General features: G+C 48.9%; 1 protein-coding gene across 1 annotated transcript in view; it reads right to left on the bottom strand.

Annotated features, from left to right (window-relative positions):
- Nucleotides 1-513: 513 nt before the first annotated feature.
- The window catches only part of LOC125739130 (contactin-1a-like), a 51,825-nt gene continuing 27,567 nt past the window's right edge, over nucleotides 514-24,771 (bottom strand). The window contains exons 4-24 of the mRNA XM_049008932.1: nucleotides 22,927-23,053; nucleotides 21,389-21,570; nucleotides 20,374-20,469; nucleotides 20,090-20,296; nucleotides 19,169-19,268; nucleotides 18,796-18,977; nucleotides 18,111-18,235; nucleotides 17,757-17,874; nucleotides 17,346-17,496; nucleotides 15,586-15,713; nucleotides 13,846-14,015; nucleotides 13,013-13,136; nucleotides 10,705-10,872; nucleotides 10,464-10,613; nucleotides 8,701-8,771; nucleotides 6,749-6,983; nucleotides 5,850-5,953; nucleotides 5,344-5,533; nucleotides 5,054-5,166; nucleotides 3,364-3,523; nucleotides 514-2,858 (exon numbers count right to left, since the gene is read on the bottom strand). Of these exons, the coding sequence (XP_048864889.1) occupies nucleotides 2,782-2,858; nucleotides 3,364-3,523; nucleotides 5,054-5,166; nucleotides 5,344-5,533; nucleotides 5,850-5,953; nucleotides 6,749-6,983; nucleotides 8,701-8,771; nucleotides 10,464-10,613; nucleotides 10,705-10,872; nucleotides 13,013-13,136; nucleotides 13,846-14,015; nucleotides 15,586-15,713; nucleotides 17,346-17,496; nucleotides 17,757-17,874; nucleotides 18,111-18,235; nucleotides 18,796-18,977; nucleotides 19,169-19,268; nucleotides 20,090-20,296; nucleotides 20,374-20,469; nucleotides 21,389-21,570; nucleotides 22,927-23,053 (2,978 nt within the window). The 3' untranslated portion in view covers nucleotides 514-2,781. The remainder of the gene's footprint in view (nucleotides 2,859-3,363; nucleotides 3,524-5,053; nucleotides 5,167-5,343; nucleotides 5,534-5,849; nucleotides 5,954-6,748; nucleotides 6,984-8,700; nucleotides 8,772-10,463; nucleotides 10,614-10,704; nucleotides 10,873-13,012; nucleotides 13,137-13,845; nucleotides 14,016-15,585; nucleotides 15,714-17,345; nucleotides 17,497-17,756; nucleotides 17,875-18,110; nucleotides 18,236-18,795; nucleotides 18,978-19,168; nucleotides 19,269-20,089; nucleotides 20,297-20,373; nucleotides 20,470-21,388; nucleotides 21,571-22,926; nucleotides 23,054-24,771) is intronic.

The raw sequence follows: 24,771 nt of genomic DNA, 5'->3' as shown, positions 1-24,771 counted from the left end.
TGCAAATACTTTGGACCTGTGTGAATCAGCAGCTCCTCTGGGATCATAGTTTAGGAAAGTTTTCTTTAATGGGTAAGAAAAACTCAAGCTGGGGTGTTGGCTTCAGCGGGACAGAGGTCCGGCTCGGCCCGGCCCGGCCCATGTCGATGGCACCACACAGCCGCACTGCTGTAAGTCGCCGAGTGTAGCAAACGTGGGCTGTGGGCACCCATGGGACGAGAAGTTATTTTAATCTTACAGATCAGATTAAAATGTATAATGTTTAGCTTTATTAGGATACTTATTATGCTAAGTTACAGTCAGTAATTCTCTGATGCAAAAGGGCCCTTCAGACTCAGCGAACAGCGCATCCATTTACGCCGGCAAATTCAAATACTGCAAAGAAAATGATGCGTTAAACCACATAACTTCAGGGACCCAAGAAAAGGGGGCAGAGAGCCATTTCCCAGCCCGATCCCTTCAGGGTGGCCCCTCTGAAGGGAATAGGAAACAAACCAGTGCGTGGCCAAACCCTCACTTCATTTACTTTAATAAGCAAATTTGATATAATTAGGACTTAGGCTCTTTACATAAGTGACCTGAATTACTTTTCCATAACAAACCTCTAATAAACTGTAAATATCAGAGAAAATCTCAGTGCTTATGCATTTAAAACCTTTCGTAAAAACACAAAAATAATTTTTGAAAATAAAAAAGTCTAATATTCTACTGCTGAATCATAATGACATTTTGTGTTAGAGAGAAATTTATTTAACTTTCAATAGGATTATGCATTACAATGAAGTTCACAGGCAGTGGCCTAACGTGATGGTTTTGTGGTGAGGGCACAGCGACCGGCCGGCTGCATGGATGATTTAGCCTGGAGAAGATCCAGGTCTGTCTGGGCGTCAGACCATCATTCGGTTGTCCAGGCTCTAAAGGCAGGTTTGGCCGCCTGCTTGGTCACCCATGGAAGCCGCGCTAAACACAGACTAAAATCAAGACGATTTACACCATGTCAGCATATCACCAGTGTTTTAGCCATAAGAATTAATTCATTATAAAACCTGAACACTTAAGAATCTGCTTTCAGCCAGTCACAGTGACTTAAGTGTCATTGATGTAAGACTTGTGTCAGTTAATTATTCAGATGAAACAGAGTGAGCTGCAGATCTGACTGGGGGGGGGTTCCCGTGCTGATCCATCTGAATGTGGCAGGTCCTTTAGGTTTGGATACCTTCATGCACCCTTCATGGACTTAGGGAATATGTCACAGCGAAAGAGCAGAGCGCCCCCTGTCTTTATCCCACTGGATAAGCAACTCAGGCGATGTCTTATTAAAGTGAAACATAAATTATTGTAAACAAGAGGATATAGTATGTATTCTAGTCACGGGAGTCCCTCACTAAAAATCCTTAGTAACCACCAGTGCAGCTATAATAATAATAATAATAATAATAATAATAATAATAATAATCGAGAACACTATACTACCCCAAACCAGCCTGATTTCTCGGGTAATTACAGGTTTCTTTATTCTGTTTCTCTTGAATAATTTTTTCACGACAATAAAAACCATGACTTAGGTTTAGAATATTTTAGAAAACAAACAGACAAGCAAAGCTGGTGGAGGTGTGTTGGTGACGGACGCCGCAGACGGTCACGCTCGGCAGACAGGAGGCTGGCATGCAGACGCATGGATGGCCGCACGGGGGAGTGTCCGTCCCGCTGTGTCCGATCCCGCAAACGCGCCCTCACCCTGCGCAGTGTCCCCAACCGAGGTGCTTATTCTGCCAAAAACACAGACACTAAACAGCGGCATGATCTCGATATTTTAAACGCTTGCTATCTACAAATATAAAACACTTTCCGCTGCAACAATTAAACTTTTTTTTCTGTCAAATGTTACATGTCGCTATGGATGGTAATGCTGCTTTTTATTGAAAATTTGGGCGATTTGTTAAATCGTGATTTGGTTTGAAAAGAGACACATTCAAAAGTCAAGGAGCATGTTACCGTTTCATTGTTAACCGATGGGATCAGCTATCAAAGCACCTACACTGACTGCCTACAGAAACATCCGGAATCGCTCGCAAACACAACACAAGGATTATTAAAACCTCTCTGCTTCTGACTGTATCCCAGTAAAGTTTATCCTGTGATGATGGGTGAAAAAGCCACATACCAAATATGCAAACCACAAAAACAGACCCTAACTGCACTGCACTCCACGTGATGGTTGAATGTGCCATGTTAAATCATTCATCAATTCATCTGTGGCATGAATTATTTACTTCAGGCCTGAGGAGGGCTGGGGGGAAATTAGGATGACTGACTGACAGGGGCCAAAAAAAAAGGAAAATAACTAGATTTGTCTGGGCTGGGGGGCCCAATATGATATGCTTCCATGGGGCCCAAGATCTCTAGCAAGGTCCCTGTCGAGGAGGGCTCCCCAGCCTGCTGTACGCCCGCCTCCTTGGCTGTAGTCTACTGAGTAGTCATGGTGAAATACCCTTTAGAGCAATTCATGCAACAATGAAAGACCAGTAGGAGTTTATAGGTAAGGCATACTGAGTTAAAACATTTCCTGTGCTCCTTGAACAAAGATAACTTTATAATTTCTAAATAAGGGTTTTCTGCATTTCTCCGTCCGTCCCAGTTCCTCCTGCATGTCTTTTATGTTTCTGTTTTTCCTATATTGCATTTGGCCATATGTTGAAACCAGGTACTGGGGGCAGGAGTCCAAGTCCGTGCTGGCGGAGTCCTCTCCACCAGAGTTCAGGCCAGTGGATGGCGCTACATTCACAATCCCAGGCAGCAGAGGGCGACAGCGAGCAGGGCGGCCAGACCGAGGGGCTGTGCGGAAAGCATCGCGCCACCTGTGGGGGGGGTTTGAGAGGAAGAGACCACGTTAAGAGATACAGCACAGTCCAGGTTCAAGTCCCAGTCCCCGTGCACATGTCATTCCCTGACTGGTAATCGAACCCGGGATGCGGTGCCGAACGTGACAAATCCTGTGTGCTTCCCAAGACCCAGGATGTAATGGTGCAGGCTATCAGCACATCATGCTGAACACACACCTGAACCTGAACCTGGTCCATCTGTGATGGCCTCTGCATATATCACTGGGGTCGACACTGAATGGTAACTCTGAGTCAAAGGACAGTCATCGGTGTGTGTCTCCAGCCAGACAGACACATGTACTGTCAGTTCCTGTCTCTCTGATCTCTTCATGTCAGTAAATAACAATGTCTTTGTTTCATTTCTTACTGCAGATAAATTCTGTAAAACCAATCACTTGCCCGAATGTGTTTACAAGGCTTTTGGGATTCTTAAATGATAGAGTCACTCAAGCAGACCACTGAACACGGTTTCCATAGTTACCTGAAATGTGCACTTCTGTGACGGCTCCATCCCCACCTTCACTGATGGCTCGCACCTTCACCACGTAGTAGCCCTTCTTGGGAAGCGGCAGGTTGATGGAGTGCTCATTGGTGGTGGTGTAGAGCACCTCATCGGCGTCGCCCTCCTGTCTGTACACGACCTACAGAGACAGCAGCATTCAGAGACGGGATAAAGGCAGGCTCAGCCGGGGGGGCTGTGCAAAAACATCCGTCTTCTAAATGCTCTCAGTCTGGAGCTTATCCTGGGCGGCACTGGGCAAAGCAGGCTAAAAGACAGCCCCAGTCAAAGCTTTAGAGACCAGGATGAGAGGATGTCACTGACGTGGCGCTATGCTGTCAGGGTCCCTGAATCACTACCAGACATGACCTGATGTCATACCCATCGGCTCCCCACACCATGATGTCATACCCTAAGGCTCCCCACACCATAATGTCATACCCTTCGGCTCCCCACACCATGATGTCATACCCTATGGCTCCCCACACCATGATGTCATACCCTTCGGCTCCCCACAACCATGATGTCATACCATATGTTGATGTGTAAGGCTTTCCACACCATTAAGTCATACCCTAAGGCTTTCCACACCATGACGTCATACCCTATGGCTCCCCACACCATAATGTCATACCCATCGGCTCCCCACACCATGATGTCATACCCTATGGCTCCCCACACCATGATGTCATACCCTTCGGCTCCCCACAACCATGATGTCATACCCTATGGTTCCCCACACCATGATGCCAGGAGTAATGCCGATGTGTATCTCCACAACATTGGCAGGATTGGTCCTCTCCCACCATACGCACACACAACGGTCATCCATGGTAATGCAGAACCGAGATTCATGGCTGAACATGGTATGACGCCACTCTCCATCAGTCCATGCCTCCCGGTTATGGCATCACTCCAAACGCAGCCGTCTCTGCGCTGGTGTTAACAGCATCCTAGGCATAGGACGGTGAACCCGTAGTCCGGCTGATGCCAGTCTTGGAGACACGGTGCAGGATAACACGGGGTGTTGTAGAGAGTCCAATGCCTGTGTCCGGATGGCATGCGCAGATGTCATGTGGTTCTGTAATGCTTGCCGCACAATAGGACAATCCTCCCTTGTTATGGTCTGTCTTGGGTGACCAGAACCTTCACGACATGTGCGGGTGCCCTCATGTGCCCATTGGTTCCGATACTGGATGACGGTGACATCTGCACGCCCCACATGCCAAGCAATTGCACGATACGACACCCGGCCTCATGCAAACCCACAAAGCAACCCCTGTCAAACACTGTCTAGTCCTGGTAATGCTGTCTAATTTGTCTACGAGGCGTCTTCTGTGTCTGGTGACTAGAGAGATGCCATCTCCTTGCCAACTGAATCATGCCTATCACTGGTATGAACGTGTACCAAATTACACCCAAATCGGACCATTTCTTCTGGGTTCTTAACTTCTTTTGTCACTGGGCATGATTGTACAAATTGGACAACACTAAATGAAATAAAGCAAGGTTGTCCCACCAATTAGACAGCAACCTAGAATACCCAAAGAGGGATTCAAGAGGCGAACTGAACCTTTACTAAAGTCAATGTGTAACTAAACAGGAAGTGAGGTGGGAAGGAAGGTCGGCAGATGGGACACGAGTAGCGGCGACCATGATGAGGTCGACGCACCTTGTAGCCATTTATGGTGGACTCATTGGCCAGGGGCTCCACGTGCTCCCACGCGATGTTGACCACGCTCCGGCTGAAGCTTTTCTTGATTATTCTGGGGGGGCGACTAGGAGCTGTGATCAGGAAGAAGAAAGGAGAGGGGGTAGCTGAAGTGGGGGGGCTGTAGGGAAGACCTGCCTGTTTCTCACATTGAGTCACACTCAGAGACATGGATGGCGTTTCTGTGCAGATGGCACTGAGATTATACTGCAGTACAGCCTCTCTTTGACAGACAGCCTCGGCGGACTCACGTGCTTTCTTGGTGTGAATCTCGTAGCGGTTACTGGGGGGGCCAAATCCGGCTGTGTTGTACGCCTGCACTTCAATGACGTAGTACGAGTTCGGCAGCAGGTTTTCCAGGCGGGTCTGGTTCTCAGTGGCGGGCACCTGCACCTTCTGGTTGGCCGTCTCACTGTCGTCGTGTTTCTTCCAGTACTTCACCTGGAAGTGGCACAGAAGAGGCGGAACCCCCAATGGCAACAGCCAATCGGACGCAAGCATCAGCACTCCAGCACAATGAAACTTCCACATTTAGACATGTCGGTTTATTGATATTTCATGTTTATTTTGGCGTATAAAATAATAAAAGCCAGAATCAGTCAAGTCAGACAAAGCAAACCTCAGCGGTAACATTACTTAATCAATACTACAGATAATAATAATAGTAACAGTAATAATAATAATAATAATTTAAAAAATAATAATAATAATAACAATCATCATCATCATCATTATCATCATCATCGAAAGTAAACACCTGGTAACCCTCGATGCCTGGCTGGGTCCCCGACAGCCACACTACAATGGCCTCTGTTGCTGATAATGTCCTGGCGACCACATTTGCAGGACGCTCCAGAGGGACTGTGGATGCAGAGAGAATATGAAGCAAACACCTTAACATACCACCAGGGGGCGTCCTGTCTGCAGACCATGTATAGGGAAAGGTCCTCAGTAGGATATCACTGATCACTGAATCATATTTCTCAGGTTTCTCTTATCTTGGGATTTTCATTATAATTTCATAGCCTGTAGGGTCTCTGAGAAATCATGCTTCACCTCCATGCCAATATCTCAGAACTATATGAAATCACAGCAGTCTCTTATACCTCCGCTGATAAACAGAAAACAGATTTGATTCAAATAAACACACGATAAGATACTGGTACAAAACAGAAGCTCAGAGGCTTGGTTTTGCCCACTCTGCTGTAATGGGTACGCTGTTATTCTGGGTGTAGGGTCCAGTCACAGCATGAGGTCATGGTTCTTTAGGGACAGCAGGGTCTGCCAGTTACACATGTGAGCCTCTCAGTAATCTCAGGTCATTCCCAGTCCAGCCCTCTTCCATCCCAGTACAGATGAACAGCCTCCATTTTGTGTGTGTCACTGACTCCATACAGACACCCTGCCACACGCTAATTATGCCTCGTTTAGGGCTGATTAACAGAGAGAGGCTCATAATTACTCACTGCTGGCCCTGCTTCTGTTTTCTGTTTCTGAGCTCTCATTAAACACTGCTATACACAGTTATTGCACTTGAGTAAAGTTCATGAGCAACTGTGTGCAGCGTCTTTGTGGGCAGCCATACGTTTAACGATAAAAGATATAATACTGGCTCCTATGTCTGACCCATGACCCTCACTGCCCTTTGACCCTTACCATCTTGTGGTGAGTAAATGATGGCTGTCAGGCTGTAAGGGCCTTCGCCCTTGTTGTTGAAAGCTTTGACCTTGACCTGGAACTCTGTGTTGGCAGGCAGGCCGGGGTCTTTGTGGATGTACTGTCTGGCCTCAGGGTCAGCCAGAGTCACCTTCCTCCACTCGGAGTCATAGTGCGGCTTGAAGGCGATGATGTAGCCAAAGTTCGGCCCATAGTAGTACTCACGCTTGACAGGCTGGAAGCACGGGGATGAAGCAGCACTTCAGTACATAGACATCGAAAGCCTGACAGGCTCGAAGCACAGGGGTGAAGCAGCACTTCATTACATAGGCATCAAAAGCCTGACAGGCTGGAAGCACAGGGGTGAAGCAGCACTTCACTACAGAGGCATCGAAAGCCTGACAGGTTGGAAGCACAGGGTTGAAGCAGCATTTCACTACAGAGGCATTGAAATCCCGACAGGCTGGAAGCACGGGGATGAAGCAGTACTTCATAACATAGGCATCGAAAGCCTGACAGGCTGGAAGCACAGGGGTGAAGCGGCACTTCACTACAGAGGCATCGAAAGCCTGACAGGCTGGAAGCACAGGGGTGAAGCAGCACTTCATTACATAGGCATCAAAAGCCTGACAGGCTGGAAGCACAGGGGTGAAGCGGCACTTCACTACAGAGGCATCGAAAGCCTGACAGGCTGGAAGCACAGGGGTGAAGCAGCACTTCATTACATAGGCATCAAAAGCCTGACAGGCTGGAAGCACAGGGGTGAAGCAGCACTTCACTACAGAGGCATCGAAAGCCTGACAGGTTGGAAGCACAGGGGTGAAGCAACATTTCACTACAGAGGCATTGAAATCCCGACAGGCCGGAAGCACGGGGATGAAGCAGTACATCATTACATAGGCATCGAAAGCCTGACAGGCTGGAAGCACAGGGGTGAAGTGGCACTTCACTACAGAGGCATCGAAAGCCTGACAGGCTGGAAGCACAGGGGTGAAGCAGCACTTCATTACATAGGCATTGAAAGCCTGACAGGCTGGAAGCACAGGGATGAAGCAGCACTTCACTACAGAGACATCGAGAGCCTGACAGGCTGGAAGCACAGGGGTGAAGCAGCACTTCATTACATAGGCATCAAAAGCCTGACAGGCTGGAAGCACAGGGATGAAGCAGCACTTCACTACAGAGACATCGAGAGCCTGACAGGCTGGAAGCACAGGGGTGAAGCAGCACTTCACTACAGAGACATCGAGAGCTTGACAGGCTGGAAGCACAGGGGTGAAGCAGCACTTCATTACAGAGACATCGAGAGCTCATCCTTTCCGAGCCTCTGAGCAAGAAGCCCAGCATTAATCTCCCGGTTTGGCCCTAGACCAAAACAACACCCTGATCAAAGGCCAACATGCATCCCATAGCACAGCACCTCAACAGTACCCCTATGGACTCACTGTCGAAGCTGGCAGTTTTTCAGAAAAAAAGAGTACAGATCATTTTTGGCAAGTGCCTAGAATGCTTGTCAGAGCTGAAGAGAAGCTCAAGATGCTAACAAACTCCTACCAGATGTATACCACCACTGCACGCATTTTTTTCTGCTGAAGGCTCTTCATCTTACCCAATATTCCACTACAGATGAGCAGTAAAAGTTTCACCCAGGTTAGGATGCTGTGCATCTGATAGGAAGGTTGCTGGTTCAAATCCCAGGGTCGACCTTGTGATGTCACTGTTGGGTCCCTGAGAAGGCCCTTGACCCCCAATTGCTCCAGGGACTGTCTGACCTGCTTTCTCAGCTGTTTGTTGCTTTGCATAAAAGCATCTGATAAATTAATCAACATGAGGTGAATGTAGCATCACATTATGGGGAGGATGCTGTGCTTCTGCGTCATTCCTCTGAATAAATCGGATAGAAAAGAGAGCTGTCCTGGAAAGTTACGTGATGTGACATAAGCCACACATACCGTCCAGGTGATCACCAGCTCTCTGCTGATATTGCCACCCCCTCCGATGTCCGACGGAGCCACCACAGGAACTGAAAAGTGAACAGGATACTTTGTTTCACCTTTTGAACCCTTTTGGTCCAACCAGCAAAGTTCACGCTGTGGCTACAGTGGGTCAGCTGGGTATAAGGCGTAGGACGTGACCTGATACCGTTACCCCATAAGGCAAACCGAAGGTGGGTCATCTAGGTACGAGGCACGGGACGTGACCTGATAACCATACACCCTCCCAATTACCAAATTGCCCATAGGTGTGCATGTATGCATGAATGGTGTGTGAGTGTGCTCTGTGATGGGTTGGTGCCCCATCCTGGGTTGTTCCCTGCCTTGCACCTATTGGTTCCAGACCTCCTGTGACCCTGAATAGGGTAAGTGGTTTCAGAGGATAGGTGAACATTTTTTATGCTACAGCTATGACTTTGTAATCGCATGTGTCCTATCAGTGCAGTGGTGCCTGTTGTATTAATGAGTTTGGCAGCAGTATGTTGACTATAGAGCCAAAGTTTGTGGAACTGCATGTTAAAACCCAGAATGAGCCATGGCATTTCTTGACAAATGCAAATGCGATTTTGAGACGTGTCTGAACGTGTGAGGAACTTCACATGAAGCACAATCGGTCAACTGAAAGGGCAGCTGTGAAGTGGCAGATGGTTGAGCGCAGAGCTCTCACATTTCAGACCATCTTGGCAGGTGATGGGTGTCCATCAGAGACGGAGAGAAGAATGTGTGAGAGAAAAACTGACTAGAGGGATATTTTTAGCACATAACTTTAAATACTGATGCAAGAGCGCCTGTGTGTTAGGCAGCTAACATCCGAGAATGTAAGCTTAGTGTAGCAATATGTGCTTGAACTTGCTCATTAGAGAAGCAGAAATGCTGGCCAGAGAACAGAAATGTAAGTTTGGAACATGCTTATCAGACAGAGCAGGAAACCAAAGAAAAAGTGGGGGCTGTATGCAGTTGGTCAGGCTTATGAAGTAAAGGTTGTACAAAGTGCCTATGCTTTGTTTTGACAATATGCAGTCTGCATAAAGTGTATGTGCCACACACCAGCCGGTTTGGTCCGGTTTGGGAGGTGGGGGGACGCAAGCTATCTGTGTACCTCTATTAAGGGAATGTTAACTTAAAGTTCTTTGTGCAGAACCACGGATGTGGCAGCGAAGTGGCTACTCCCTGAATTCGGTAATAAAGCGACGTCATGATCTGAGGCTCCAACTGAGTGTCACAAATTTCTACCACAAATGACGCCCGCCTTTAGAATATAAAACATTCTCCTTCACTGAAACATACATCAGTGATGCACTAGAAAAAGTTATAGAGAATATGTCAGAAAGAGTTTTATGTCATTAACTCATAACTGGCCATCCTGAGGAGCGTCATTAACTCAGCAGGGGGTGTCCTAAGGAGCGTCATTAACTGGGCAGTGGCCGTCCTGAGGAGCGTCATTAACTCGGCAGTGGCCGTCCTGAGGAGCGTCATTAACTCAGCAGTGGCTGTCCTGAGGAGCGTCATTAACTCAGCAGTGGCCGTCCTGAGGAGCGTCATTAACTCAGCAGTGGCTGTCCTAAGGAGCGTCATTAACTGGGCAGTGGCCGTCCTAAGGAGCGTCATTAACTCAGCAGGGGGTGTCCTAAGGAGCGTCATTAACTGGGCAGTGGCCGTCCTGAGGAGCGTCATTAACTTAGCAGTGGTCGTCCAGAGTAGCTGCAGGGATGGGGACCTACCTGCTTCCAGCGTCGTGATTCTGGGGGACGGGCTGCTGGGGTCTCCCGTACCCAGGGTGTTGGTGGCTATCACGCGGAACTCGTACTCCGTCCAGGGAATCAAGTCGACCACGATGACGGTCTCCGCGTTGCCCTCCACGTTTGGCGGCCCTGTAACAAGGATGACCACGGTCGTGGCTAAATCGTCCACAGGTGCTCTGAAAGCTACTTGGTGCAGAAGAAACTTTGTGGTGGGACTCACAGGTGCTGACATCCTTCCACTCGTCGGGGTTAGCAGAGGAGGTCTCTCTGGCCTGGATGGTGTACTTGGAGATGGGGCTGTGGTTGTCTGGGCCTCGACTCCAGAGGAGCTTAACAGACTTCTCTTTGATATCCTCCACATGCACGCCCAGTGGAGGACCGGGAGGGCCTGTGCAGGGGGAGACAGTGGGCAGCTGCGGTCAACTTTCCTTCATACGTAACCAAACACTGACTCCACGGCGCACAAAACACATATGCGCATCCCAAAGTCAGCTTCTTTTTACTGGACCCTTCAGCATTCCTGCACCTGTGACCCCATTTTCTGAGCCACAGAAACAGATTGATGCAGAATTAAAAATAATCCTCAAAAAGCACAAACCCGTGGCTCATGTTCATAATTACCAGGCCAGGGGTTAATTCTACTAATCCTTATTATCCCACTGCTCATACCAGTGGAGGTTTCATTGATAAATCGTGTTGGCAGTGAATTTCATGTATAAACTGCTTGATGAAAAACGTCTTTTCCTCCAGTATTACTCTAGACTCCAGTGCTGACAACAGCCACAGTGAGGCGTCAGTTGAGTAAAGGTCAATGGGCACCCAGCAGCCAATCATGTACCACTATGCCCAGTATGCCTCAGGTGTAGTGAATCTCCAGCCAACCACAGTGAGGATCTAGCTGTGTGAAGGTCAAAGGGCACTCAGCAACCAATCACTTGTCACCTTTCCAAGAAAAGAGACAGGAACGCGCAGCCTATTCACAGATCCTAAGAGCCATGCTGAGATTTCACCTCAGTATATTTCTGGTGGACAGCCTCCATCTATCTTTGAAACTGACAAAAGCACATGCAGTAGCCTGGACAGTGAAGGGATCATCACTACAGTCCTGTCTCCATCCAACAAGAAGGCATCTGCCTCGAAACCCCAGCAATCAGAGAACACCTATGGAAGCAGGTATGGACTGGGTTCACAGGGAGAGTACCGGACAGGTATGCCAAGGAAGAAAACGGGGGAAAACATTGGCTGCGGCGAGAAGCCGACGGCCAGTCAGGAGAATGATCAACTTTCTATATCCATGTGTGCAGGGAGTTTCTCTCCTCAGAAAGCTTCACACGTGCGGAATGACAGGAATGTTCTGTTGGGCCGGCTGTGCTGATCCGAAATGCTCAACACCTGTGCACTTTGCTGTTATCGAAACATACTATATTTAAATTAAGTGACCTTCACCAAAATCCCAGGGAGACGTGTTTCATGTGCCCTGGCACCAGACCTGTGCAGTTTAACTCCCCCCAGACAGCCACTGCTGTGGTTTTGTGCGGAGCTGACACTTTCCCTGCTATTTGCATTTAGCATCTGGAACGTCTCTGTAGATGCATAACAAAGAGGTCATCTTTGATATTTCTCTGTGCCATACGGCTGTCAGCACTAGTGTAAGTTAAAAAATCGAGACCCACTGAAGTACCTGGACGAATCAGAATGAGGCAACGTCGCCTATCAGTGGCAGAGCAGCCTATTTAGAGGGCGCTGCTGTCACCTTGCAGAGCTACATGCTAATGACAACCCTCTACGCTAATGACAGAGCTACATGCTAATGACAACTCTCTATGCTAATGACAGAGCTACATGCTAATGACAACTCTCTATGCTAATGACAGGGCTACATGCTAATGACAACCCTCTATGCTAATGACAGGGCTACATGCTAATGACAACCCTCTATGCTAATGACAGGGCTACATGCTAATGACAGAGCTTCATGCTGGTAATGGTAATATTGCCTGATTTACCATTTATACCAGTACAAATACAGCTATTCAGGATTTCTTTGGTTTTCGCAGATCCCATCTTGCTCTGCTGACAGGTGAAAGTGAAACTTGGCTTTTTTTTCTTTTGGTGCCCCGGAGCAGGTTTTGGAATTAAGTGCCTTGCTCCTCGGCTCAAAAGTGATGTGATTACTGATGAGACTGTTTCCATAACAACCCCTGTCATGACGACAGCAGAAGCAGAATAACTAGTCAGCAGGGTTGCCAACTTTGGTCAGCTGGCTGGAGTGAGTTTTTCAGTTCGAGACAAGTCTGCACACTCATTTACATGTATGTAGCAGTTTTATCGAATTTTATCGAAGCTAATTTTAGGGTTATATTGGAATAATATAGATCTGCCAGATTTCTGGGGTGGGAGTGAGAGTCTGAAAGCGCGAGTGTCACACCAGATGCATGAGAGCTGACAGTCCTGACCAATCAGAGCATGGGAGGCTCAGTAATGAAGCTGCCTTTTTCTCCAATCGCAGGAGAGCAGCAGGGACTTACCCCTGACAAAGAGGTCGGCTGAGGCACTGACGTCATCCACGATGGTCTGGGCGGTGCAGATGTAGTGGCCGGCGTGTTTCAGCCGCGTATTCCGAATGTGCAGTTCGCTGCTGGATTCCCGGCTCTGCTAGACAGACACCCTCTCAGTCGCCATCACCCCACCGCCATCGTGCACGTTCAGTACACGTCCCATTATTTTTATATAGCGCCATTTCTGGGCAGAGATTTAACCAGGACACCAAGTGTAACTACCAGACAAACAAACCCTATTTGGCGTCAGTCAGAAATGCTATAGCTGTGAGCTGTGTGGGCGGCCATTGGTGGCAAACTGACATTCAGAAGCCTCAAAAGATCATGTGACTTCCTGGTTTGTGAGCCACGTGGCCGTGACCATTAAGGGGACAGTAACAGACAGAGGGCTTGTTTTAGCCATTCACAGGCAAGCAGGTGCTATTTACACAGATAACTGCCACTCCAAAGAGTCCCATAACTGCAACGTTACAGAATGTCACACATGCTCATATCATATCAGACGCTGGATATCACACATGTGGTCAGAGAAGCTCCTTTCGTCCTGAGTAGGTTCAGCAAGTGTGACACATAGGTAACACAAATAAAAGGTACATTTTACATGTAATGGTACAGTACCGATCTGGGTAAGTACATTCAGCCTGAACTGTATTTCATGTTTTAAAGCAAAGCCACACTGAATTGCAGAAACATAAAAAAACATAAAGGAAACACTGGATAAGCTGTTACACTGGACTGCGCCTTAGTGGAAAAAGTGCAGGACATTAATATTAATGCATGACACACTGGCTATGATTCCGTACCGTGCGCTGGTAATGCTCGCCCTCTCTGTCAAAGTCGATGACGTGGCCATCCAGCGCCCAGGTGAACGTGATGTCCAGGCTGGAGTCATGTGACGCTCCGCACTGCATGCGCGCATCCTCCCCCACCTGCACGTCGGCGTTGGACGGGGCCAGCGTGATCTTGGTGGCCTCTGGAAGACACAGCCCGCCCTCAGGGTCAAAGGTCACAGTGGTCATGAGGATCAGCTGGTCTCAGTCACTAGAGGGTCACTCCTTTTCCAAATATACCTAGATGGGCTATGGACTGAGCAGTGATTAAAAATGAATTTTTTAAATGTACTAAATTTTAGATGTTCATATCTTAGGAAAGATGAACTGTTGTAATAAAGCCAGACTAGTACCAAGAACTTTTTCACATCATCTGTCCAGTCATTCTTCAACTGCTTATCGCTGAATCCCAACTGGGCTTGTGAGGGGGACTGGAGCCTATCCCAGGAATAACGGGCGCAGACAGGGGCCAACGCTGGGCAGTCGCCCACACAACACAAGGCGCAGACGCTCAAAGGTCCAACTTAGAGACTGCCAATTAACCTACCGTGAACACTTTTGGATTGTGGGAGGAAACTGGAGCCCCCTGCAGAAACCCATGCAAACATGGGGAGAGCATGCAAACTCCTCACAGAATGGCCCTACGCCCGACCCGCGGACCAAACCCAGGACCTTCTTGCTGTGACGCTAACCACAGCACCACCACGCCACCCTCTGTTTATCATGTTTATATTGTTATTGTTGTTGTCGTCATTGTTGTTATTATTATATGGTCTCGTATTTCTTGAGCAATAAAGGGTCATGACAAATTAATCTAACTATTTCATCAAACTGACCAGCAGGGGACAGGAGAGATGAAGCATATTTACTGGACAGCAGTATAGCAGGGTCAGAAGGCTTCAGTGAAACAGGATGTGGCAGAGACTTTCCCACCAAATATACTAACATAAACATCGACCCACCAAACATCTACTCACATAAACATCTACCCACCAAACACCTGCTCACATAAACATCTACCCACCAAACACCTACTCACATAAACATCTACCCACCAAACATCTGCTCACATAAACATCTACCCACCAAACATCTACTCACATAAACATTTACCCACCAAACATTCAGTCACCAAAAACCTACCCACCAAGTATCTAACCACACACAAATCTAACCATTTGGTTTGTAAAATGTTACATACATCTACAGATATTTTGGCTTGTTTGATATTAATGGTCAGTCTGAGACTTTGACATTTAATTTCCTTATTTCCTAAACCGGGGCGGCATGGTGGTGCAGTGGTTAGCACTGTTGCCTCACACCTCTGGGACCCGGGTTCGAGTCTCCGCCTGGGTTACATGTGTGTGGAGTTTGCATGTTCTCCCCATGTCGTCGTGGGGTTTCCTCCGGGTACTCCGGTTTCCCCCCACAGTCCAAAAACATGCTGAGGCTAATTGAAGTTGCTAAATTGCCCATAGGTGTGCATGTGTGAGTGAATGGTGTGTGAGTGTGCCCTGCAATGGGCTGGCCCCCCATCCTGGGTTGTTCCCTGCCTCGTGCTCGTTGCTTCCGGGATAGGCTCCGGACCCCCCGCGACCCAGTTGGATAAACGGTTTGGAAAATGGATGGATGGATTTCCTAAGTCCCGCTCATTATGTAAATACGAAGGCCACCTGATTGGTCCCCTGACAGCGGGGTGTGTCCGAGGCCTACCTGTGATGGACAGGGACCCGGTGCTGTTGGCTTTGCCCCTGTTGTTTTCAGCGAAGCAGCTGTACTTTCCCTCGTCCACCTTGGACACGTTGAGGATCTCCAGGCTGCCATCCTCCCAGATGCGGATTCTGTCCAAAAAGGAGGGAAAGATCAGCGCCATCATAGCAGGTGTCCCGTCTAGGACAGGACTGGGGTGGCCCATGAATGCAGCGGTGGCGCGTCACGGGTGACCAAGGAATATCAAAAACGATTAGGACATTTAAGAGGTGCATCCAAAGGAAGCTTCCTGTGTGCGATAAATCAAAATAAAAGTCCTTGGCAGTGCATACGAGCATATTATCCCAGGAAACAGAGACTCCCTGGCGTATGACATCAGAATTACGAAAAGTGTCATTCACCACGCTGGCAGGAGTGTGGCCCCATCCAATAAAGCCAGGTGTCATTCACCACACTGGCAGGAGGGTGGCCCCATCCAATAAAGCCAGGTGTCATTCACCACACTGGCAGGAGTGTGGCCCCATCCAATAAAGCCAGGTGTCATTCACCACACTGGCAGGAGTGTGGCCCCATCAAATAAAGCCAGGTGTCATTCACCACGCTGGCAGGAGTGTGTCCCCATCAAATAAAGCCAGGTGTCATTCACCACGCTGGCAGGAGTGTGGCCCCAGCCAATAAAGCCAGGTGTCATTCACCACGTTGGCATGAGTGTGGCCCCAGCCAATAAAGCCAGGTGTCATTCACCACGTTGGCAGGAGTGTGGCCCCAGCCAATAAAGCCAGGTGTCATTCACCACGTTGGCAGGAGTGTGGCCCCATCAAATAAAGCCAGGTGCCATTCACCACACTGGCAAGAGTGATGCCCTATCCAATAAATCCAGGTGTCTTTCACCACGCTGGCAGGAGTGTGGCCCTATCCAATAAAGCCAGGTGTCATTCACCACACTGGCAAGAGTGATGCCCTATCCAATAAATCCAGGTGTCTTTCACCACGCTGGCAGGAGTGAGGCCCTATCCAATAAAGCCAGGTGTCATTCACCACGTTGGCAGGAGTGTGGCCCCAGCCAATAAAGCCAGGTGTCATTCACCACGTTGGCAGGAGTGTGGCCCCAGCCAATAAAGCCAGGTGTCATTCACCACGTTGGCAGGAGTGTGGCCCCATCAAATAAAGCCAGGTGCCATTCACCACACTGGCAAGAGTGATGCCCTATCCAATAAATCCAGGTGTCTTTCACCACGCTGGCAGGAGTGTGGCCCTATCCAATAAAGCCAGGTGTCATTCACCACACTGGCAAGAGTGATGCCCTATCCAATAAATCCAGGTGTCTTTCACCACGCTGGCAGGAGTGTGGCCCTATCCAATAAAGCCAGGTGTCATTCACCACGCTGGCAGGAGTGTGGCCCTATCCAATAAAGCCAGGTGTCATTCACCACACTGGCAAGAGTGATGCCCTATCCAATAAATCCAGGTGTCTTTCACCACGCTGGCAGGAGTGTGGCCCTATCCAATAAAGCCAGGTGTCATTCACCATGCTGGCAGGAGTGAGGCCCTATCCAATAAAGCCAGGTGTCATTCACCACGCATGCTGAACTGCAGGCCAAAATATAACATTAATGGGGTTTAAGTCTCCCATTATGACGAATAACGCGGCCTAAAACTGTGCGAGGCCTGCATGCAGCTCCTGCTGGGAGAGATGCCCTTTAAAAAGCATTGGCTCAGTATCTCACAGGGGTTAGGAGGCCAGCATGGGCCAGTAAACACACCTGGACGTGTTGGAGAGCAGCTCGGTGCCCTTGGTCCATGACAGCCGAGCTCGGGGGGCGGCCTGCGGCTTACACTCTATCACCACCCGCCCATTCTTGGCGCCCAGGATCTCCTTCTTCACGGGGTTCTTCTCGAACGAGGGAGAGCAAGCTTGCGGGAAGGAACAAGAGCTTGCGTGTTTTTAACAAGGACACTGGCTGTTAACCGCCACAGGGAAATGTTCAGACTCCCCAAGGGCCCCTTCTCTGATCTGTTACATGGAGCACCACTAGAGATTTTAGGCCCCATAACAGCACATCAAACTGGCCCCCCAACCCAGACCAGTCCAGTTATGTTCCAAATTTTTTAGGGCTTCTGTCATCCTAACTATCCCCCCCTTTAGGGCCCCATCTGTGGCCCCTGGCTCTCACCCATGACAGACAGCTGACCGTTGGCGTAAATGACTCCATGCTTGTTCTGTGCGATGCACTGGTACATTCCGGAGTCACTCAGCGCCAACCTGTCGAACTTCAGCTCCCCTCTGCCGTGCTGCAAAGCCACACCCGCAATATATCAAAGGTACAACAGTGTTTCCCTTTATCCCACAGTTATTTCATTCAGACTGCTGGGTGGCCCTTGGCCCATTAGCTGGAAAGGCAGAGGACCACGGAAAACCAAGTAACGGTCCAGGGGTACTTCAGAAAGCACTTGTCAGGGTCTGTTTCCATGGCAGCACTGGCCGTACAGCTTCGGAAGAGCAGCCTCACGGGCATATGGGTCCTTACCGGCTCGCCATTCTTCAGCCAGCGGATGTGAGGCTTGGGCTTGCCAGTGGCCACGCACGACATGGTCAGCTCACTGCCGATGTCCTTCTCCATGCTGACAATGTGCTCCACCCACACGGGGTGAGCTGACCAAAGAGCAGAAGGGACCACCATCAATCTCCAACCCCGGGGAGAAGAATACCAGATACACAGGGTACCTCTACTGCCACCATGAGCTGTACAGCTCCCTCACCCATCCATCCATCCATCCATCCATCCATCCATCCATCCATCCATCCATCTATCCATCCATCCCTTAGCTGCTTGTCCTGGTCACATGACCCTGATGTTCAGAGAAATTCAATGTATTTATGGAACATTTTCATAGACGTTTAGATGTTTTAGAACTAGAAGTTTAGACAGCTGATACGCTGATACTTCAATCCAAAGTGAGCTCCAGCCCCTAGGGATGTACACAGCTCAGCATTTCACGTCAGGTCGGTCTGTCGCTAAAATTCAGCCCATTCTACTGAGATTCGGCTGGGGAGGCTTCATTCGCAGACTTCAGTCACGCTTTGCGGGTGTAGGCTTGGACATTGTTTTTCCAGGGCAGTTCCAGGTCAGCCAAGGCTGTAGGTGGAGCGCAAAGCTTCCCCAGTACCTCACCACTCCCCCCTGCTGGACATTGGCGGGGCTGTGCTCGTACCATCCACGTACAGCCTGGTCCTGTGGCGATCTTTGCCTTTGGAGTTGAGAGCCTCGCAGTCGTAGATTCCCTCATCACTCAGCTGAACACTGGGGATGTGCAGCAAGGCGCCCGCCATGCTGGTCTGCAGGCGGGGGGGCATCTCCGCATCCTCCTTCCTCCAGCGGACCTCTGGGATGGGACTGAACACAGTGGCGCGAGACCAGTCGGTGGGAAAGGCTACACACACCCATGGGAGGAGGAGCTTAGCATCGTCTCCAATATGGATTAGCGAGACTGTAAAGACGTTATTTTCCCAGTCATCCACTGAGAAAACCCATACAGTAATCAGAAATAATCAGGTTTCCTGCATGATCCAACCCCTCCGACTTACTTTCCTAGAGCGAAACATTCCAGTGTCACGTTTTGTCCCACCAAAGCATAGGTGTCCGGGAATTTAACCTTAATGTCTGCTGGATACTTCCGGACTGGGCCTGAGAAAAGAGAGCATAAGCTGGTTGAAGATATCGAGCAGGAAATGTCATCACTGGAGCCCGAAAACACCAAGCCATGAATTACATTTGAGGCGTATTGATTAAAAGCGTCTCCTGTGTGTACATCTCACGGTCATGCTTCATTACTGTTTCAGGTCAGTGTAGATGCACCATACTGAACAAAACAAGCCTCATCTTTCTGTAGATGTGTGATTCACTGTGTAGCTCCCTGTACTGTTGACTGTGCCCCTCACACTGTGTTATTAGCCATACTATTCAAAGTGTTCCTCACTGTGAGATTCACTGTGCTGTTGGCTGTGCCCCTCACTCTGTGATTTCCCACTGTGTCTCTGCCTCACAAACATGGCACAGTGACTGGGGTTAGCACAGCCTTGAATAACCGGGACTAGCTGCTTCCTCCAAGTCCCTCCCATTCTGCGGCCACTTCCAGCTTCCAACAAAGAAACAAAGCCATCTTCGGCACTATAGCCACAGTCTCCAAGCATCTGTTTTCACAAATAAATGTACCCCATTCCTCAGTCTCTGTGCTTTTTTCATCCCTTAACTCCTCTCTTTGCCAAAACGCTATTTTCGCCTGGATAAAGTTTGTCCACTTTGGGTACAAAGTAAAACATTCGTGTCAGCCCAAGTGTTTAGTATGTCCCGCATGAATTTCACCCAGAAGGCCAGTGTGGTGACGTTAATTCATATTACAATTTTCGTATACACTTTTGTCATGAGATGTGGTACCATCTGTGAATGCCAGCAACCTTGGTGGTAATGATGGTGCAGCCCAGAGGCCACTAACGAAGGACACGTACGCTCTGTTATTGGCACCAGTGGGATGAACTTGCTGAAGACACTTTTGGAGATGGACGGGCTGGACACAAAGCAGGAGTAGTTTCCCGAGTCGGTCGAGTCCACTTTGGAGATGTAGAGGTTTCCTGTGGTCTGGGAGACGAAACGTCTCTTGTCCAAGGGGATGAAGATCGGAAACTCGTTGAGCATCCAGCGGAACGACAGCTCAGCTGAGGGAGAGAAACGTGTGGGTGAACCAGAGAGATCCTGCTTCCTGTAGAGATCAGGAAGCGGGACGTTTAAGCACCTGGATGATGTGGAGGTGGGGCACACAGCAGCACCACTCCCTGGCCCTCCTTGACAAACACTGCCTCCCGCTCCTCAGTGGAGAAAGTATCCAAGTCTGTCGGGAGCCCAGAAGAGACAGCAGGTCACACAGAACCCATAACAGTACCCAAGCGCCCCTCCCAAAACCCTGCGGTGCATCCTGGGTGAAAACCCAGCTCAGTGGTTCTCAACCATTTATTTTTTATCTAAGGCCCCCTCTGTGTCCAGGAAGACATGTTCAGGCCCCCTACTCAGGTTATGATATTTCCTTCTATGCATTCTGCAATAATGACAACAATTTCTAATGTTTATTAATATGAACATTTTCATTTCTTTACACTGCCAAACATTGTAATTTCTTTTGAACACGACTCAAACAAGGTTTCACTTCAATATGTCCAATAACATTCTTTTTGTCTCAGTTCATGATATTGCTCTCAGACGAGAAGGTTTACGGACAAAAAAAACTAAATCTAAAACCAATTTTGCAAATGGCTTTAACACCAGAAGCCTCACAACCATTACACTTAATAACTGAAAAGACCCTCATTTTAAGGTATCAGCCTTCAACAAAATGAAATAAAGATTGCAAATTATGCTACTTTTTATAATGTTTTAAAACAAAATCACAGCTTCCCTGTGAGATGCTGCTACCTGATTGGTCTAATTTTTGCTGGGATTCTGTGTAACGTCACGACTGAAGCTCCAGGAAGTAATATTATTGGTTTAGAGCCTGATTTAAAGGCACAAAGGGTATTGTGTCATCCTATATCTCAAAAATATATCGATAGCAATGTCGTACTTTTTTGTATGCTTTTCAAGTAAATTACACGGCCCCCTTTGCTGCTTGCTGACACCCCCTAGTCGGTCCGCGACCTCCTAGTTGAGAACCACTGATCAGAGACAGAGGTGGGCTAATAAAGTACCTTCAGGTCCCCCCCCCCGGGTCCGATGACACTTAAGAGCTTCGTTACGCCCCGAAATGCGGTACTCACATCCGAACCTCACGACAGCCTCCCTGCTGATGATGCTGCCGTACTCATTCAGTGCCATACACTTGTAATTGCCGGCGTGCCGGCTGCGATCCGGCTGTCGAATCTGTAGGTTCCCACCCACCAGGCTGTAGTGCTCATCTGGCTCCTCCAGCAGCTTGATCTCCTGGCCATTCAGCAGCCACCTGAAGTCACAACCACGCAGATATGTGATGCTCAGTAGCCACTCGCAGACCACCTCTGCGACCTCATCTGGGTCACTTGAACTGACTGGGGCTGAATCTCAAGATGCATGCCTGACTGTATTTGTGTTCTCGTGTACCCATCTTACATCGTCTTCCATTGCAGAAGATCAGTTTCAATATTAAGATCACTAGATCAGGGGACGCTAAAAATCCCCGCATTTTTGGTCTTGCTCCTCCCCAAATATCAAGGATGCATCGGGTGCATTCTTGCCAAATGAGAACAATCTCATGATTCATTGCATACTGTTGCGATGGCAGAGGAAGTAGACGTGAAGCGTAACTGTAACTGAGTTACCTTAACTGGACCTCTGTCCTCATGATCTTGCGAGATCGTTCTTAGAAGGTGGGTTTGCAAGACCGATCTTGCCTATACCACAAGTACAGTCTTTGCATTCTTGGTATTGAGATTCGCCCTGGCGCAATCACAGATCAGTGACAGAACTCCCCTGCTGTTACCTGATCAGGGTCATTTGACCTGACTGGGTCACTCACAGACCACCGCTGCTGTGATCTCATCCAGGTCATGTGACTTGACTGGGCCATTTGCAGACCACCTCCACTGTTACCTCACATGCCTGAGTGGCCCGCTGGCGACTTTGCAAATGCTGCCAGTCACAATACATTCCTGCAGCACTAAGCCCTAACAACATCCTGTTTGACATCCCTGTGCTCAGTCTGATATGTCCACCTAAGAACTCTATGTTTGAAAGGCCTACAATGAAACTGAAACACTGCTTTAAGAGCTTCTTTCAGAGAATCTGCACTTTGACTACAACCACAGAGCACAAAAGGCTGAAACACAGTCGAGCTCACATTGAGTGTGGGGGGGGGGGGGGGCTGGACCAGTATTTCACTGGACACACTACAAAGAGCCCTTGGTTACCCAACCTGAACTGGGGAGATGGGGGCCAGCTTTAAAGGAGCAACACTCCTCCAACAAATTAATATCCAGGGAACTTGGAACCAGAGGCAGATATTGGGGGCTGGAACCAGGAGCAGGAGGCAGAAACCGGGGGCAGGAAGCAGGGGCCGGAGGCAGAAACCGGGGGCAGGAAGCAGGGGCAGGAACCGGGCGGCGCTCCTCCCTGGAAGCTGGTATTGGGTGCCAGTTCAAGAAGAGCAGGGTGGTCAGCCCTTAAAGCCTCACAGCTACAGAATCATTCCAGTGGGCCACATCAGTGCCGCCTACCCATCAATGCCACACACACACACACACACACACACACACACGTCATGAGTGGAGAGACATGGAAGGTGGGACTGAGGCTCTGGGCTCGAGCCGAGGGATGTGCTTACTTGTAGGCAGCAGGAGGGCTGGCACGGGCACGGCAGTGCAGCAGGAGCTGTTTCTCTGGGGACTCTTCTGGGTAGATGGTGTCCGCAGGCTGCTCCTCGAACACCGGGCCGGAACTGCTACTATTGTCTGGGGGAGCAAACAACGGAAGAGTCTATATGAGAGTCAGGAAATTAAAGGAGACAGTTGATAAGGATCTGCTGCAGTACAGCAGCGGAGCGATTTAAGGGAGCAGAAGCCGTCTGTCTGAGAGCGAGTAAAGTATCCCAGCTGTAAATGCTAAATGATGGATTAGCCAGCAGGGGGCGCCTGAGCCAAATCACAGCCACCGCCTCATCACATTACAGGTACATATTGCACGAGGAGAACCGCCTTCAAAACAGCCATCAAGAGCCATCGGAAAAGGCTTCAGAGTCATTTTCCCTGGGAAAGACCAAACGTGTAAAAGTCTTCCTCTCACATGAGTTTGCTAATATTATTTTGGAGTTTCTACTCAGACCAAGTATAATGAGAGAAGCAGTTTTTGTTAGAGACTCGTAAACTATGTCATCTTTCCCAAAAGATACATGAAACAGTTTCCTTGTGACTACCAAAAATTTGGAATCGCATTTATGGAACTTTTGGGAAATCTAACATGGTGCTAATGGGATCCTACCTGTGACATAGCGCTAACTGCAGAAGCATTACATTACATGACACTACACTACATTACATTACATTACATTACATTACATTACATGACACTACATTACATTACATTTATTTGGCAGGTGCTTTAACTGAAAATGATGCCTCCCCCCCTTCTGCAGGCCGCAAGGGCGCAGGGCAGTGTGAGCACCGTGTGCCTCTGATGCGCGGCTGCTAAGCGACGCGCTCGCTGCATCATTCATCACAGCACATTATTCGGTAGCTCATTCCTCACTAAACACGCACAGACTGAGCGCCCTGACGGTCACATTATTATACCCTCATTTCCAGGACTCCTGTGTGTCATTCAGTAAACCGACATACATGGAGCCCCAAGAGTCCAGCAGTACTGCATGTTCATGTATCGCGGCAGATTCCCAGCAGTAGACAGACAGGCCCATGCTGACATGAACACGCAGCCCCCTGTGGCAGCGGAGGAATTTAAATTTTTAATACATTTTCATGCTTGTGGCTGTTTGAGATCCTGGCATTTCTTGCAGGGGGGGGGGTGATCAGTGTATGAATTAGGCTGATAGTATGTTATACGCTTGCATGCCGTTGTTATAGATCTGGTAACCATGGTTACGCCTATGGGGGGTCTGACAGGCCCCAGTGCTGTGTGTGGGTTAGCTGAGGTTTCTGCTTCCCATGACAAATACTGACTCTGGAACAAACAAGTGACAAGCAGCGAGAGCCCAACCCCCCACCCCTCCGCCTCAGCCCCTCCCCCATCCCAAGTCACCACATCAGTAACTGGATCCCTGGTCGGCTAGCCCAGAAAAGCCCCCTCGTCCCATTCAGATGGGCTGTGCCTCACCATGACCCCGAATGCCATCTGGTTCATTACGGCACAAAATTGCAGGAAATGCAGCACGGAGGCGTGAGATATCAGCACCTAAACACCAGGCATAGTGGCGTGAAATCAGCAATCAGCAAGTAATCGACAGTATGAAGCATCTCAGAACTCATATGCAGCATAATCCCGCATCTCACTTACCCTCAACAGGGGATAATGAAATATAACGTAAAATGAATGTCTTCATACCCTGTTTACTGGTGTTATTTAATTTACACGCAGCATTACAGACAGACCCCCGCTGACAGCTCTGACTGTAATATCACTGTGGTAGCTTGTAAATCGCCTGCCGTTCAGAAAGACC

This window comes from Brienomyrus brachyistius, chromosome 3, assembly GCF_023856365.1.
Source record: "Brienomyrus brachyistius isolate T26 chromosome 3, BBRACH_0.4, whole genome shotgun sequence".
In the NCBI taxonomy this organism is placed as follows: Eukaryota; Metazoa; Chordata; class Actinopteri; order Osteoglossiformes; family Mormyridae; genus Brienomyrus; species Brienomyrus brachyistius.
Note: the sequence above shows the minus strand (reverse complement) of the source record. Positions and strands in the feature narration are given on the sequence as shown.